This window comes from Gorilla gorilla, chromosome 18, assembly GCF_029281585.2.
Source record: "Gorilla gorilla gorilla isolate KB3781 chromosome 18, NHGRI_mGorGor1-v2.1_pri, whole genome shotgun sequence".
Taxonomy (NCBI): domain Eukaryota; kingdom Metazoa; phylum Chordata; class Mammalia; order Primates; family Hominidae; genus Gorilla; species Gorilla gorilla.
Window position 1 is genome coordinate 111,180,260 of NC_073242.2, and position 18,474 is coordinate 111,198,733.

An 18,474-nucleotide genomic window follows, 5' to 3' on the forward strand; every position below is an offset into this window, starting at 1 on the left:
CCACCTGGAATAACATGAATATCTAAAGAAGGCTGCCTCAGGACTTTGTCTCCTGGGTTCTCCTCTTCTAACCAGTCTAGGGTTATGACTTTTCTCTACGGCATCCCTGACCCCAGTGGAGGCTTCTCTCTCCTGCCGCAGCCCCTACCAAATCTCTTTTCTTTGATGTTTCCCTGGAGTCACCCACACCCTGGGCTCCTTATTAATAGCTCTCCAGGGAGCAGACAGGTGGGTATAGGTAGTAGAGGTGTCTGGGGCAGCCCTTAATGGAGAATGTCTATCAGCCGAGCTGCCCAGTGGGTTTAAAGAGGGTGGTACAGAGTTAGGGACAAGCCAGAGGAAGGCCAGAGTGGCTGACACAGGGGCCAGAACCAGATTTTGGTATTTCTACCAGTTCATCAAAAATTTAGGACCAGTCCTTCCATGGATGACCTGCATTAGAGTGGCTGCCACAAGTACAACAGGGGGTTCCCTGCCACCCAGGCCCCTCCTGCACCTGGCCCCAGCCTGCCTTTTAGCTGTCGCCCAAGTCTTTCCCTAAGCACACCAGCCCCTGCCCTAAATGCATCTTCTCACCAACCAGCAAACATGCTCTGGGCTCTCCTCCTTTGCCATACCATACCTCTTCCCTGTGTATCTGAATTCTCCCCAATCTCAAAAGACAGGAGTGAACCAACCACAAAGAGGAAGTTACAAAGAGTACTTGAGCATGCAGAAAAAAAGCTCAGCTTCAGTGGAGACTAAAGAAATGCAAATAAACGATACTGAGGCTCCTCTTGTTCCCCTTAAACACACCCGTCTGGCAAGGCAATGACAAAACTAGAAAATTATGCCTCACTGGTTATTATTATTCTTTTTTGGATGGGGTTAGGAAGATATGGCAAAATTAGCAGTATAATCCTGCCTCTGGGAATCTAGTCTAGAAAAATAGTCCAGAAAAAAATGAAAGAAAACCAAAGACGTTTAGACCTAACCTAAATGTCCAACAACAAGAGACTGGCTATATAAATCAAATATTGCACAGGTTGGGTATACCTTATCCAAAATGTGTGGGATCACAATGTTTTGGATTTCTGATTTTTTCTGATTTTGGAATATTTGTATTATACTTACCAGGTAAGCATCCCTAATCTGATAATTGAATGCTCCAATGGGCATTTCCTTTAAGCATCATTTTCATGCTCAGAAAGTTCTGGATTTTGGAGCATTTCAGATTTTGGACTTGGGGACATTCAACCTGTATATCCTTCTGAAAACATATAAATGGCACTACTAAAATTCCAATATGAAGAGTTGCCCAATATGCAAATAGATGGAAACAGACATACGCTATATTGAGCAGAAAAATCAAAATGCAAGTGTTTTCATACAAAATGTTACACACACACACACACACACACAGAGAGAGAGAGAGAGAGAGAGAGAGATGAGTAGAGCAGGCTTTCCCTTGTGTGTGATTAAGATCTAATGATAAAGTCAGATATCACAGGATAAGGTGATGTAAGAAAGCCATTTTAAAATGCCCAGGAAAAGAAAGAAAGGAAAGAAAGAAGGAAAGGAGAGAAGGAAAGAAGCAAAGGAAAGGAAAAGGAAAAGGAAAAGGAAAGGAAAGGAAAGGAAAGGAAAGGAAAGGAAAGGAAAGGAAAGGAAAGGAAAGGAAAGGAAAGGAAAAGAAAGGAAAGGAAAGGAAAGGAAAGGAAAAGGAAAAGGAAAAGGAAAGGAAAGGAAAGGAAAGGAAAGGAAAGGAAAGGAAAGGAAAAGAAAGGAAAGGAAAGGAAAGGAAAGGAAAAGGAAAAGGAAAAGGAAAAGGAAAGGAAAGGAAAGGAAAGGAAAAGAAAGGAAAGGAAAGGAAGAAAGAGGACCGCAATTCTGGCTCTACCTTGTTACCATCTGGAGGCTGCAGGCCAGTTGCCTAACTAACTTTGTAAAGCCTCCATTTCTTTATGTGCAAACCAGGGATAAAAAGACAACCTACTTCACAGAATTGTCAGGATTAACAGAGCTGCTAAATGTAACATCCTTAGCCCACCAACACCTGACTCATAGCAAGGGCTTAATAAATATCTGTTATTGGTGCAATTGCTGTTATTGTCATTATTAACAGCAGCTCATTGGGCACTAGGAAGGCTCACGCTGGCTTGTATAAAACACTGTCATGCAGTAACTGTCATATAGAAATGCATCCTAGGATTAGATAAGTGTTTTGTGTCTTGTAGGAGCAGCTGCTTGCTCCCATCTCTAAAATCAACAAGGGAGGCCGGGCGTGGTGGCTCATGCCTGTAATCCCAGCACTTTGGGAGGCCGAGGTGGGTGGATCACTTGAGGTCAGGAGTTCAAGACCAGCCTGGCCAACATGGTGAAACCCTGTTTCTACTAAAAGTACAAAAAAATCAGCCGGGCATGGTGGCGTGCACCTGTAATCCCAGCTACTCAGGAGGCAGAGGCAGGAGAATCGTTTGGACCCGGGAGGCGGAGGTTGCAGTGAGCCAAGATCATGCCATTGCACTCCAGCCTGGGCGACAGAGCAAGATTCTGTCTCAAAAATAAATAAATAAATAATTTTTAAAAAATCAACAAGGGAATTTAAGTCAACTTCAACACTTTCCAGTTATATCAAAGTCCACACCAAGCAGATTATTTTGTTTAAACAAAATAATTATTTCACTTAAATGAAATAATCTACTTGATGTGGCTTTTGCTATTTCTTCTAGCATTGAAATAAGCTTTGACAATTAAGGTAGTTTCCTTTACAATGCACAGATGTGCAAGTGCACTTAAATGAAATAATTTTAATAATCTAGATGACAAAATTAATATTTCCTTGTTACCAGCAGGTTTCTTGCCCATTCAAGAATACAAACCCATATGCATACCCTTTCTTCCCCTCAAACTCTCCTAAATGCCTGTGGTGGGATGAATAGCAAATCCTTAAAGATCTCATATCCTAATCCCTGGCACCTATGAATGTGGTACCTGACATGGCAAAAAGGACTCTGTGAATGGGATTAAGTTAAGGATTTTGAGATGGGAGATTATCCTGTATTATCTTGGTTGGTTCAGTGTCATCACATAAGTCCTTGTAAGAGGGAGGCAGGGGGCTTGGAGTCAAGAGAAGGAGATGTGAGGATGGATGCAAAGGTTAGAGAGATGAGGGACCACAAGCCGAGGAGTACGTGCAGCCTCTGGAAGCTGGAAAAGGCAAGGAAATGGATTCTCCCACAGGGCCTCCAGAAGGAGCACAGCCCTGCCAATGCATTTTAGATTTCTGACTCCAGAACTATAAGGGAAGAAGGTGGTGTTGCTTTAAGCCACCAAGTTGGGAGGAATTTGTTACAGCAGCCATAGGGAACTAATACAGCGTCCCTTGGTTCACTAAGAGCACCTCGATTTCCCACATGGGAGCCTGGGTTCACGAGTGGGCACTGTGGTTCCATTCCAGCTCCACCTTCTGTGACACTTGGACTAACTCAAGCAATGCACATGTCTTCTTTAAGCATGAATTTTCCAGTGTAGAAATGGGGGCTGTCGAGGAAATTCAATGCACAGCTTCTCGGAGAGCATTTAGAAGGCTCCCTTGCATATGGCAAGCAGTAGGGAAACGGTAGCTGTTATTTTTCATCCTACTTGCTAGCTTCTTTTTCTTCTCCTTTTTTTTTTTTAACAAAAACAGCTTTACTGAGATTTATTTTACATACTATAAAATTCACCCATATAAAGTGCACAATTCAGTGATTTTTAGTGTGACTTGCAGAGTTGTGCAACTGTCCCCATAATCTAATTCCAGAACATTTCCATTGCTCAACACGAAATGCCGTACCCATTAACAGTCATTCCCCACTCCCTCCTCCCCTTAGCCCCTGGCAACCGCTGATCTACTTTCTGTCTCTACAGATTCACCTATTCTGGACATTTGACATAAATGGAATCATATCATATGTGGTTTTGAGGTTCATCCACGTTGCCGCATATGTCCACTATTCATTGCTCTTTATGACTGAATAACATCCGTCGTCTGGAAAGACTACATTTTGTTTATCCATTCATCAGCTGGTGAAGATCTTTGTCCTTTTTTTGCCATTTCTTCTAGCATTGAAATAAACTTTGACAATTGAGGGAGTTCCCTTTACAATGCATAGATGTGCAGGTGTGTGTGCATATATGATGTGTGCATGAGTGTGTGATGTGTACAACTGTGATGTGAATATGTGCATGTGTATGTACATGCATACATGTGTGTGTGTTTTAATCTAAGGCCCTAAGGAAAATCACCAGGACCAGAGGTTCCACCTCCCTGGAATGCCAAGTCAGCATCTCTGATACTACTGAAGATGCTTCAAAGGTGGGCCCAGGGGTGTTGGCCAGAACAATGCCCTTGGCATCTGGGAAAGGTCTGTTGGCTTCAACTTGAATCCCCGAAGTACCTTTCTTCATTTACAAAACTGGTCACAGACCCCCCAACAGCTTCAGCATCCCCAGACCCGGCACCACACCCTAATTCCTTCTCTCAGTGCTGTGTCTTACCCTTGCTGAGCCTCAGTTTCCCCATCTATAAACAAGGTTGATCCTGGGTAACCTTGTTATGTTGCTATGTTGTTAAACTACTCCATCAGAGAACCACTAAGGAAATGAAATCACATTTAGTAGATCAAATACAAAGAGCTAGGCGTTGCCTGCAGTAAGACCTCAAGAAATGTTAGCTACTATTGCTACCATCACCACCACCACCACCGCTGCCACCATTATCATCATCGTTCATGAAGACTGGCTGCTTTGTGTGAGGAGTCAGGGTGGAGGAAGGTCCTGGGATCCACCTCAATGGGGAGAGTGGCTTTTCACCGACATTAGGAGGTGAAGTTTTATTATTGTTTTGGAACCCTCTACAGACACTGTACCGGCTTACTGCTTGCTCCTGGGGAGGATCGCTTCCACTCCCCCACTATACCCTTTTTGGAAGTCCCCTGATGGATAGCCATGAGCAAACAGTGCCTAAGACTTTCCTAAGGATATTGAGGGAGGAAAACGACAGCTGAGCAGGTAGGAAAAGCAATTAGTTGGTTTCTAAACCTTGACAGTGGTCAAGACTCCATCATCCTCTTGTGGGCACCAAAATCAAATCCAGAATTCAGGAGCCAAGCGGGGAGAATCGATTCTCCCCTTGGATCTGCCATGGGTCAAGTTGCTCCTGGTTAAAGAGTCGGATTTCCCATCACAGCCTGGCACTTTCCATGTGCATAGGGCCGTGGCCAAGTTGGACAGGGTCTTAACACCACCACATCAAAGGGTTTTAAGTTAGTTCATTAGCACACCTTCCTTACTTGCCACCCCGTGAAAGACAAAAGATTAAAAAACCCTCAAGTTTTTGTTGTTACTGATTTGGAAAAATCATCTGCTTTTAAAAATTGAAAAGGTTAGTGAAAGTGTGTTGGCCTGGGGGTGGGTACTTGAAGTGTGTCAGGAAGAACAGCTGGGCTCAGGGAAGTGGATACATGGATACCTGTGCTGACAAGAGGCTGCCCCGGGGACACCCTTCCTGACCTCTCAGTGGTTCACCGGATAGTGTGGGGCCACTGCCGATGACAGTCAGAGCCTTCCTAAACCAGTTTCCCTGGGCCTCTTCTGGGACAAGCTCCTCACCCAGAGAAGCAGTGGTGATTCTAAAGGCAATGAACTGGGGTCAAGTTCAGGGCAAGGAATGAGATGTTTCTGAAACAGTCGTACTTTTGAGGAAGTATCAAGGGAACTATAATAAGCCCAGAAGGTTATTCAGGACTTTCACTACTGCATTCTGAAGTGAGACTGACTCGTAATTTGCATTTCTCCTCCTCTCTTTGTCTGGTTTGGAAATCCAGGTCATACTGACCTCGTCACAGGAGCTGGGAGTATTTTCCCATTTTCCTGTTCTCCATAACCATTTGGATAAGGGAGGGGTTATCTGCTCTAGAATGTGTGGTCAGATGATCTATTCTAGAATGTTTAGATTTGCCTACAAAACTCTCTGGGCCTTGTGTTCCTCCTTTCTTACTTCTTCTAAGGACTTTTTAACAACCAATTCAATGTCTTTTTTTTTTTTTTTTTTTTTTTTTTTTTTGAGATAGAGTCTCGCTCTGTCGCCCAGGCTGGAGTACAGTGGCACAATCACAGCTCACTGCAGCCTCGACCTCCTGGGCTCAAGTGATCCTCCCACCTCAGCTCCCTGGGAAGCTGGGACTACAGGCATGTGCCACCACACCTGGCTAATTTTTGTATTTTTTTGGAGAGACAGGGTTTCGCCATGTTGCCCAGGCTGGTCTTGAACTCCTGGGCTCAAGCTATCCACCCGCCTCAGCCTCCCAAAGTGCTGTGATTACAGGCGTGAGCCACCACTCCTGGCCCAATTTCTTTAATAGTTATTTCTCTCTTCAGGCTTTCTAGCCCTCCTTTAGGCTGTTTTGTTGAGTTGTATTTCTCTATGGAAGTGATGATGTTATCTAGGTTTTCAGATTGAGTGGCATGGAGTTAGTCACAGCGTTTCAGGCTCAGAAGCACCATACCCATTTATCAATAAACAAGGAGGTGTCGGCCGGGCGCAGTGGCTCACGCCTGGAATCCCAGCACTTTGGGAGGCCGAGGCGGGCGGACCACGAGGTCAGGAGATGAGACCATGCCGCCCAACACGGTGAAACCCCGTCTCTAATAAAAATACAAAAAAATCAGACGGGCATGGTGGCAGGCGCCCGTAGTCCCAGCTACTCGGGAGGCTGAGGCAGGAGAATGGCGTGAACCCAGCAGGCGGAGCTTGCAGTGAGCCAAGACTGCACCACTGCACTCCAGCCTGGGCGACAAAGCGAGACTCCATCTCAAAAAAAAAAAATAAAAATAAAAATAAATAAATAAATAACCAAAAAAGAGCCCACATCACCAAGTCAATCCTAAGCCAAAAGAACAAAGCTGGAGGCATCACGCTACCTGACTTCAAACTATACTACAAGGCTACAGTAACCAAAACAACATGGTACTGGTACCAAAACAGAGATATAGATCAATGAAACAGAACAGAGCCCTCAGAAATAACTTTGCATATCTACAACTATCTGATCTTTGACAAACCTGAGAAAAACAAGCAATGGGGAAAGGATTCCTTATTTAATAAATGGTGCTGGGAAAACTGGCTAGCCATATGAAGAAAGCTGAAACTGGATCCCTTCCTTATACCTTACACAAAAATCAATTCAAGATGGATTAAAGACTTAAACGTTAGACCTAAAACCATAAAAACCCCAGAAGAAAACCTAGGCATTACTATTCAGGACATAGGCACAGGCAAGGCCTTCATGTCTCAAACACCAAAAGCAATGGCAACAAAAGCCAAAATTGACAAATGGGATCTAATTAAAGAGCTTCTGTACAGCAAAAGAAACTACCATCAGAGTGAACAGGCAACCCACAAAATGGGAGAAAATTTTCGCAACCTACTCATCTGACAAAGGGCTAATATCCAGAATCTACGATGAACTCAAACAAATTTACAAGAGAAAAACAAACGACCCCATCAAAAAGTAGCCGAAGGACATGAACAGACACTTCTCAAAAGAAGATATTTATGCAGCCAAAAAACACATGAAAGAATGCTCACCATCACTGGCCATCAGAGAAATGCAAATCAAAACCACAATGAGATACTGTCTCACACCAGTTAGAATGGCAATCATTAAAAAGTCAGGAAACAACAGGTGCTAGAGAGGATGTGGAGAAATAGGAACACTTTTACACTGTTGGTACTGTAAACTAGTTCAACCATTGTGGAAGTCAGTGTGGCGATTCCTCAGGGATCTAGAACTAGAAATACCATTTGACCCAGCCACCCCATTACGGGTATATACCCAAAGGACTATAAATCATGCTGCTATAAAGACACATGCACACGTATGTTTATTGCGGCACTATTCACAATAGCAAAGACTTGGAACCAACCCAAATGTCCAACAATGATAGACTGGATTAAGAACAAGTGGCACATATACACCATGGACTACTATGCAGCCATAAAAAAGGATGAGTTCATGTCCTTTGTAGGGACATGGATGAAATTGGAAATCATCATTCTCAGTAAACTATCGCAAGAACAAAAAACCAAACACCGCATATTCTCACTCATAAGTGGGAACTGAACAATGAGAACACATGGACACAGGAAGGGGAACATCACACTCTGGGGACTGTTGTGGGGTTGGGGGAGGGGGGAGGGATAGCACTGGGAGATATACCTAATGCTAGATGACGAGTTAGTGGGTGCAGCGTGCCAGCATGTCACATGTATACATATGTAACTAACCTGCACATTGTGCACATGTACCCTAAAACTTAAAAGTATAATAATAAAATAAATAAATAAACAAACAAGGAGGGTGTCACAGAAGTACATCCTGTACCACCAAGCACTCCTGACCCTCCCCCAGTCACAACATGTCTCTGTCAGTAATCAGGGCTTGGGGAAATTCTACTGCCTGGAATCCAGCTGGGCCGTGGTATAGAGGCCAGCTCTATAGTTAAATTTGCAGTCAAATTGCCTGAGTTTCTCTCCTAATTCCAACCTGGACACTTGTAACCTCGGTCTCCACCTCTGTAAAATGGGTAGAAAAACTACCTCTCAGGACTGCCATGAGGATCACACAAGGTACTTTGGAAACTCCAAGGCCTCATCTCAGGGAAGTACTTATACTCTAAAACTTTCAACCTTACAGCTTTTCATTTCACAAACTTTCCCTTTACAAAATTTTATGAATGCCAACTCCAGGTGCAGAGCACAAGCACTTCAAGTTTCCTCAATACCACCACCTGGCAGGCACAACACCATCTGCATTTTCATCTCCGCCATCTTGGAGCTCATTAGTCTAGAGCAGTAGTTCTGAAACTGGGCTCACTGGACCAATAGCAGCGTCTAGGAACTTCTGCTGGAGGTGCAGATTCTCAGGCTCCACGCTACACCTACTAAATCAGAATGCTGAAGGTACACCCAACAGTCTGTGTTTCAACATGCCCTCCAAGGGATTCTGATGCCGGATCCATGTTTGGGAGCCCCTAGATTCTCAAAAGCCATAGGCCACTTCCCATTGCTTGCGCTTAGTTTCCAACTGCCTTTAAAACACGGTTCTCCATTATAATCAATAAAGGGAAAAATGATAATCATGTTGAAAGAGTGAGTAGGAAGAGATAAATGTTCTAGAAGTGAAAGCTGAGACGATTTTAAAAGATCAATGGAGAGAAAATGGCAAATGTTGCGTGTGTGTGTTGTGTGGGATGACTCGTTCAATGGTAGAGATAATTCTGCAAACACTGAACCATGCAATGTGTGAGATGCAACTTCTGTGCAGCAGACAACAGTCATCAAGATGCAAGGAAAGGATCTTAAACGTCCTTTCAGAAATGTGGACATGGGGCCACAAGACTGGCATCAACAGTGATGCTCATCACCTTCCTGGTAATTTGGAGAACGCTGCAAGTCTTTATGCTATTCCAGGGCTCAAAGAGAAACGATGGCTCCTAGTTAGGGACGTTTCACAGGGTAAAGGCTCGTGTGAATCCATAGAACACTGATGCTTTGGCCTGTTTAGACGAGTGCTAAGCAGTTCACCAAGGCAGAACCACAGCAAGGGTTAGCAAACCCACCAGCTTTTTTGTACTGATGAAACTCGTGTAGTTTTAGAAAAAAGAGAGAGATGCCTAGTAGAAACTGCAAGCAAGGCAGAGAAACTATGACAGGTTTTAAAACTTTGAAGGACCAGATCACATTCCTTCTCACAAGCTTCAAATCCAGGGAGTAAAGATGGATCTACCAACAGATGGATCTATGAACCATCTCTTACGACCAAACACATCTGCTGGAGCTCCTGTACACACCTGTGGCTGTTACAATTCAGCATGAACGTGCAGAACCCACCCCCTCCAGCCCCCTGAGATCCTGATTCATTCAGTTGGGATACAGCCCGTTTTAACAAGCTCCCCAAGAGATACTGAGGCAGATGGGCCCCGGACCACAAAGCCAGTACTCATTATCAGAAAAGACTCAGAATCAAGAGCAGTGTAGAACTGCTGCACACGCCCCACAAACACTGCTGGGGAAAAAACGCAGTCTGAAACCAAAACACCACCCGCCGGAGCCCCAATTTAGCATTTGTTCCACAGTAGATCAGGGAAGTCAGCAGTAAATGAGTAACATGTTACATAAGTTGCTGTTCTGTATGCAGAATCTTAACTCACCAAAGAGAAGTTAAAACCATATAAAAAGCAACAGCCCACCCCCAAAACAAATGCTGTGCAACTGCAGCCAGGATCCCCCATCCCCTTCTGCTGGGCTAAGATGAGCCCTCCTTTGTGCTGCAAACCCCCAGCGCTCACCCTTGGGCCCCTGGAGACTGGATCCTTTAGTCCAGATCAGGGAAGGTGAGGTTAGGGAAGAGGGTAGAAGGAGGACATTCAGGGCTACGTGGGCCTGAACACTGGCTTCAGCAAAGCTTCCCTCTGGCTGAAAACACAAATGGAAACACGTTTTGCTGGACTACACCTCTGGCCTGTTGCTGAAAAATTCTGGAACCACAGCATCCCCTGTCTTGGGTCTTGTCCAGGAACCTCAAACCACTCTCTTCAACACTCTCCTTCTCTCTCAGGCAAGGATTCTCAGTCTTTTCCTCTTCCCAGTTCCCCCAGACCTGGCTAACAAGCTAGTTCTGACTAGAAGGTGAAATGCTGATGGTGGCTGGGACAATTATCACACGAGTGACCACAGAAGACGTCATTGTGAGTATGGTGAAGCCATGCACATGTATGTAATATGTGTTACTCCTTCCATGGAGCCAGCCTTGGGCGCCTTCTCAACATGGGGCCAGAGGCCGGCATTCCAACTTCCTGGCAAGTTTCAGAGGGAAGCTATAAGTTTCAGAGGGAAAAGTCCATACCTATCTCTTCATTACTCTACTTCAAGCACCCAGCATGGTGAATAACTCTTAGGAAGTGATAAAAAAATCAATATTGAATTGAATTAAATTGACACCTGATGTGAAACTTCAAGGTCCCACCCCCCACACATTTGGCCACAAAGCTCACCTCAAAATGCAGTAGAGTCACCCAGGAAGATTGTTAACACGTCCATCTCCTGGGCTCCACCCCAGACTTAGGAAATCAGACTCCATGGGATCTGCATCTCTCATCAGTTGCCAGATAATCTAATACATGCAGAATCTGAGAACCAGTGCCTTAACCTTACGGGCACCAGTGCTATGGGATGTGATTAAGCAAAAGGGCCCTTTTGAAACAGACAAAACAGAACAAAATAGAGGCCAGCATTGGCTCAAGTGGGAGTAGAGAACACACAACGTCAGGCAAATATGAGGAAGATAAGAGATCAGAGAGACAAAAAAGGTCTAGAATAGCATTTTGGAGCTAACAGGACTATCAATGGATCTCAACAGGTTGGCCCTCACCTGTTTTCCCTGCTTGTGGGGTACCATGCCTTATCACCAGGTCATGGACCAGGGGGCATCAGCAAAGCCGAAGGGTGAAGAGCACAGAGCTCGCAGCTCTGCCTCACCGCAGAAGGTTGCACAGCACAAGAGGCACACCCTCATGTAGACCTCTCTACGAGTCCGGCTTCTCTCCTCCACACTGCAGACTGTCAGCTACAGTCAGCAAATCTTCCTCCCTCATGCTTTACTCTTGGGATTGCCCCATATGAGCAGGGCAGGGGGCTGCTAACAGCTGGAATGCAGGGAACCCCGCCAGAGCCTTGCCCCTGCACCCAAAGGGCCATAAAATCTCCCCTCGCCACCCTTCCTGAGACAGGGAACTCCGCCACCGCCAGCAGCCGTCACAGCAACATCAAACACGGGTGTTTATGCCAAGCCCCATTTACACGAGCCCACTTCTCCCCGAGAGATGAATTTCTAAAACAAACAGCTTTTACATATGTTCACAGGCACAGTCACGTCAGCGTCAGGGATCCCCAGACGGAAACATGAGTCAGTCTGGGGCAAAGATGCTAAGTAAATCCTGTTTGGGTGAAATTCCTCTCTCTGGAGAAAGAGGAGCCGCAACACGGATTGCTCAGATTTCTCAGCAAGAGTCCCTAAAGACAGCAAGCTCTTGCAGGGGAGTCAGCTCTGCACGTTCTGGACTCCAAATCTACCATCGTCACACTGAAGTGTGTTGGCCTCATCACCCCAACCTTCTGTGAGCCCTTCTAACCATTCCCCCTGCATCCAAGCATCCCTGTCCCCACACGCACCCTGGTTTCATCAGGGAATCTGATGGCCCTGCCCTGTTGGGCAATGGTTGTCCACACTCCTGTAAGATTTCTGGACATTCCAAGGCTCGGGTCTCTGGCAGCCAAAGAGACAAATGCCACCAGGTAGACACACAGGTGTCTGAGAAGTGAGGGACTGCACATAACTGGTACAAGTAGCTAGCCTGAAAGACTGATGCCATGAAGGACTCAGGTAAGGGGCAATGTGACCACACAGGAAATCTCAGGTTTCGGAGTATGAACTACATGGGTCATCACCTCCTGTTTCCTTAATTTTGCCTATAGAGACTTTGGAAAAAGGAGGAATTCCATAACCTAACACAACATACGCAGGCTGTGTTAAAGTAAGAGGGTGCCAATCGAAAGAATTAGTGCAGGATGAGGTCAACACAGCATTTAGGACCCACTATAGTCTGAACGTTTATGTTCTGCCAAATTTCATATGAAGAAACCTAAGCCACAGCACAATCACAGCATTAAGAGGTGGTGCCTTTAGGAGGTTATTAAGTCATAAGAGCTCCATCCTTGTGGATGGGATTAGTGGCCCTTATAAAAGAGGCTGATGGGCACTGCCTTGCCCCTTCTATCATGTGAGGACACAGAAGGCACCAGCTAACAGGAACAGGCCCTCACCCGATGCGGCATCTGCTGGTGCCTTCATCATGGACTTCTAGCCTCCAGAATTGTGAGAAATTAGACTTCCATTTTTCATAAATTACCCATTCTAAGGTGTTTTGTGACAGCAGCCTGAACAGACTAAGACAGGACCTAATATAGGTCAATCATCCAACCTAGAGACAGCAGAAGGACAAGAGGCTCCAGCACAGGCGCTGGCGTGGTGAACTCCAAGTCCACACTGTGTCTGAGAAGACGGCACGGACCCCAACCCAGACCCCACCTCTCTGGGCTACACTGCTGGGGGCATGATGAGGCTGCAAGCAAGGGCTCTGCACTGTGCCCTGGGAGGCACTGGCCCACTGAGGACACATGTCTTGGGTCCTGGGGGTGAGGACTTGAGCTGCCCTCAGAGAAGTGGGTCTAGAGGGGTTACCATGGCCTTGGGTGTCTTGAAATAGAGTCTGGAACTTTGGACCCATTCCAGACCTTGGCTGGAGCATCAGAGGCTTAGCCTCCCCACATGCATGAGGGTCTGTAACCAACATGGGCCTATGACCGAGTCCACAAAGCTCTAGGTGAGAGAGATGAAGGGGGAATTACTGGCTAGCTAAGAGACGGGGATGGAGGTGGGGGTCTTATGTATGTCCCTAGGCTACAGGCAGAGCTCCCCTTTCGCCATGGCCAGAGCCAAACCCAAGAGAAAGAAAAGCTACAAACCGAGCCCGTTCTCCGCCAGTGTGGCGTGGTTCACGTCACATTCACCCACATCTTGCTCTCCAACATGATCATTCAAATCCAAGCCAGGCTGATGGGACCCGTTTCCAAAGTGCCTCTCATCCTTCTCAGAGCCGGCGTCCCCATTTTCCATCCCGTTCTGAGACTTTTTCAGGGGCATTATTTGCAAACCACTGGGGGTAGTCCTGTAAGACACCGTCTTGGCGGCCCTGTCGCCTCCTGAAGAGGGCTTGCCTGAATACCCTTTTTTTGGCTTGGCCAGGGGAGGGTTAATTCGCTTCCGTTTATGGGAGGTCCCCTTGCTCTTTCCAGGATCTGAAGGTCTGTGGGACAGTTTCTCAACCGACGGGCCTCGACTGTCACGCAGCAGCTTGGAGGTACTGGACTGCTTCCCTGACTTGATCCTCTTGTCCTTGGACATGTGCAGCCCATTGAATTCATCAATAAACTCCTCACAGTGCAAGAGGTGGTGCTCCGGCTCCCACGTGTCCTCGGTGCTCCCGTAGCCTTTCCATCGGATAAGATACTCCCATTTTCCTTTCTTGTTCTTCCTCTTGTCTACAATCCTTTCAACCTGCAATACAAGATGAGAGGGTCAGAAAACAGAGAGAGAGGGAGGAAAAAACTCAGTTCCAGGCAACAAGAACACCATAAAGCCTTTGGGATAGAGGCATCTACCCTAGCCAGGGGGTGAGCCACGAGCTGTTCAATGCCAGAAGCCAACACTGGCAGGAGGGTTCAAGAAGGCTGGTTTATTTTACGACACGACTGGATGGAACCCAAGGCACATGCAGTCATTTCCCGTGATGACGCTAGATGACACGCCCAGCTGGTGGTAGCCACATGTCCATCCAGGCTTACTTTTATTTGAAATTGCCTTGCAAGGTTTCACAAGAGATCTTTATTCTTTTCATTGCACCAAAGTAGATGCAGGCTATTAAAGACCAATTTGGTGTTGAGTTCTTCATCCTTATTTATAATAAGTAACATTTATTGAGCAATTATATGGGAGGTACTATGCCAACTTATCCTTACTTATAACAATACCAATGATCAGTAACATTCACTGGGTGCTTATGAGGCAGACACTATACTAAATGCTGGGCATAGACTCTCCCATCTCATTTTCTCGTGGACAAAAACTCAATGAAGTAAATATTTTTCTATCCCCAATTTACAGTCAGAGAACGAGGGCTCAGAGAGACCAAGTAACTTAACCAAGTTCCAGAATGGTAAGGGCAGAACTGGGGTTTGAACCACTCTCACCTCAGACTTATTCTCTTACTCACTAGGCCACACTAACTCTCTTAACTGCAAAAATCTTCCACAGTGACCAAAAAGGACTTGAATTGAAAATGTCCAGTTCTCCCCACACAGCTCCCCCAGCTGCAACACAGAGGCACAGCTAGGAGGCAAAGAGATAGGTAACATTTGCTGAGTACCTACTATGCACCTCACATGTCCCCGTGGGTGTACACCACTATTATTTTTCCATTTGATAGATGAAGATATTGCGTATAAGGCAACTCGCCTACCATGCACAGCTCGGAGGCGATACTGGTGGGATTTGAACCTTTATGTGTCAGGCCCTAAAGCCATGAGCTACTGTCTACATGTCTTCAAAGGCAAGAAAACGTCCCTTGTCTTTATGTAATCCCGTGGAAAAATACACTCGGAAAATGCCAGTCTCGATGCTAATAACTGTTGTATTTAACTGAAGGGTATGTGAGGGTTCATTTAGTATTCTTTCAACTTTGCTGTAGACTTGAAACTTTTTCAATTATAAGAAGGTGGAAAATTCCCAATGTTGTACCTCCAAATGCTAAATTTCAATGAAAAAGTAAGCAGTTATATTCAAAAGTTTATTCTACTTCAATGTGAATATAATATGCTTTTCTAGAATGGAATTTTGACCCAATAAAATTGAGTGAGGAATAAGCCTCTGAAACTTACAAAAACAAAAATAAAACAGGTGAGCAAAGGTGAGTACAGTCATAGTTGATAATTGTTGAAAATGGGTAATGAATACATGGGGTAATTTATATGGATGTTTATGTTTACATGTTTGAATTTTAGTATGTTTAGAATTTTAATCCTAAAAAGTGAAAAAACTTTGAAAAGTGGGATTGTCTCATCAATGGCTTTTGCACAACAGAGGCCATGCAAAATAATTAAACCACTTTCTTTGCCTTGCACTTAATAAATATGCAAATAACTAGACCATACTGCCTCTTTATAATACTGCCTCTTCATAGACAATTTAAATTGTTTCCTTAATTCATTTATCTCCATCCAAACTGGCTATCAAAATTTGTTTCCTTATTAAACGTCCTGGGAACAGGTCTTTTAGATTTACTAGATAATTTTTAGATATAATACACAAACTCTGTAACATTTTTTAAAAAGTAAAATCATGCCTAACTAATCCAATATCCAACCTTTGGGTTAAGGAATGGAGTTACTGAGTATTCCTTTGTAATAATGCTTCAGAACGCCAAGGATTTCTGGAAGAGCCTGCAGCTTTGCTCTTCTTGTGAACATTGTAGGGAGAAACTCTCTACAGGTTTACTAAGGGAGGAAAGACAGTAAGCAACCTGACATTGCCTGAAACAGCAGCATTTGTGAGGACACCAACCTAGGAACAGCAGCAGTGCCCAGATATTTCCTGGGAGCTAACGGATGTGGTGTATTCTCATGGAAGCCTCCAGCTTTAGAAAATATATGCTCACTTCCCGGGACGGAGAAATTTCTTCCCCAGGATGAAGTGGAGGACCATGTTAGACAAATAGCCAACACAATGGATGAGTGTGTGGGTGGGTGGATGGATGGATGGGTGGGTGGGTGAGTGGGGGGATGAATGGATGAATGGATAGATGGATGGTGGGATGTATGGGTGACTAGATGTATAAATAAATGAACAGATAGCTGGATAGATGGATAGATGGATGGTAGGATGTATGGGTGACTAGATGGATAAAGAAATGAATAGATGGATGGATGGATGGATGGATGGATGGATGGATGGATGGACAGATGTGGGATGGATGAAAAGGTGGGGACAGAAGTGGGTTCATAAATGGATGGATAGATTAATAGATGACACTTATCAAAATGGCATTAGTAAAATATTTAAGAACAGGGCTTTGTAACAAAACGATCTGTTTTAAATCCCCTGCTATGCCTCTTATCATGTGTTCTTGAGCAAGTTACTAAACCTCTTTGGGCCTCAGATGACTCATAGAGCAAGGCAGAAGTAATAGCGCATATCTCTTGGGGTTGTTGTGGGAAATACACAACTATGTACGTTTGCATTCCACAGTAATCTTGCATAGACTCCTGTGACCACAAACCTTAGTGGTGTCTAAATTAGACAGAATGTTCCTCCACCTTTCAGAATATGACCCCTTAAAACAGTCAACTCCTCCATGGGAAGAAGAGAGAGTAGACCTACTTAGATAAGTGCTTCCATGTATGGAAGGTGGCTATGCATAGTTGGGCTGCATGAAAAGCTGAGGGTTAGCAAGGGTGCAGGGTCTAGATGGCTATTTGGGGCCACATTGGAGGCGGAGCTTAGTTTTGTTCCCTCCAAATTACTGGAGGTTGCAATCACAGAGTCATAGGTAGCTTTATGGGGGACATCAAGGTTAGTTCTTCTACCTCTGGTCCCATTCACAAAGCCACTGGGTGGCTTGTCAACAATTTCTACTTAACCCAATACCAATGATGAGCAGTATTAACGGGACCATCTCTAATAGCCTGGTATGTGGAGAAAGACACCTTGGCTCTGTCATTTTCTATCTGTATGACCTTGGGCATGTCACCCCACCTCTCTGGCCTTGGTGTCCCCATCTGTAAAATATATAATAATAAAGAAAAACTGAAAGAATTAAGATACAGGAAAAGCATCACTACAAGATGAATGGATGACTCTGATACATATGAACTTCAGTTGACAAAACTGCTTTTATATACATTGTTTCACCCCCAATTTAAAAAAGCAAACAAACACAAGGTTTTTGCAGGTTCAGAAAACACTGTTTTTCCTGAAACACTGGAATAACCACAAAAAACTCAGGGGAAAGCGGGCTCCCAAATACCCCAGCATACTTTCATCTCCGGCATCTCTCGGGACCTAATCTTCTATACTTCTTTGTGTAGGTTTCTGACTCTTTTCCTCTTCTCAGGAGCACCTCAAACAGAACCTGAATTCTAATTTGTTTTGTTGATAGAAAAAGCCCAAGTCGTTTAGGACTTGACCTTGCATATGACTGCAACATTCTCTCTCTGGGAAATCCTTTTTAAGCTCCTCCAAACTTCCTGCACTGTCTCATAACTCCTCACACCAAAAACAAACAAACAAAAACAAACAAAAAACAGAGAGCTGGTACCCCTGGTCCTGGCAGCTCTGTCTCTTGATGCTCTGCCCCCACTCTACCTGGGCAGGCCACTTGCTTTACCTGAAGCTCAGTCCTTCCAAATGGAAACAATAATTAATTCTCTTCCCTTTATTTGCACATATGAATTAATGAATGAATGAATGATATTAGAAAATCCTGTGTACACACCCCTACCAGCTTCTTTTCTCAAAAATAAGCAATCTGAGATGCTGAACTATTCCTCAGAGTTCAATCAAATCATTCATTAACATTTACTCTCCATGATCCAAGCTAATGTGAGACTCTGCTCTATTGCAGGTGGCAGGCAGGGAAATGCTGATGCTATTATTACCGGTGCCAGGATGCCACCTGGATGGCTGTCTCAGTAGGATTAATACTGATGACAATCATCTTGACTGGTACATGCATAGTTCCAGGAACTGTGTAAATCACTTTCGGGTGTTAGATTTC

The 18,474-nt window shown here is 44.7% G+C and overlaps 1 protein-coding gene across 3 annotated transcripts in view; it reads right to left on the minus strand.

Annotated features, from left to right (window-relative positions):
* The window catches only part of CDYL2 (chromodomain Y like 2), a 211,938-nt gene that overhangs the window by 73,018 nt on the left and 120,446 nt on the right, over positions 1-18,474 (minus strand). For all 3 annotated transcript variants that reach the window (XM_031002993.3, XM_031002994.3, XM_063700353.1), the window contains exon 2: positions 13,610-14,201. In XM_031002993.3, the coding sequence (XP_030858853.2) occupies positions 13,610-14,201 (592 nt within the window). The remainder of the gene's footprint in view (positions 1-13,609; positions 14,202-18,474) is intronic.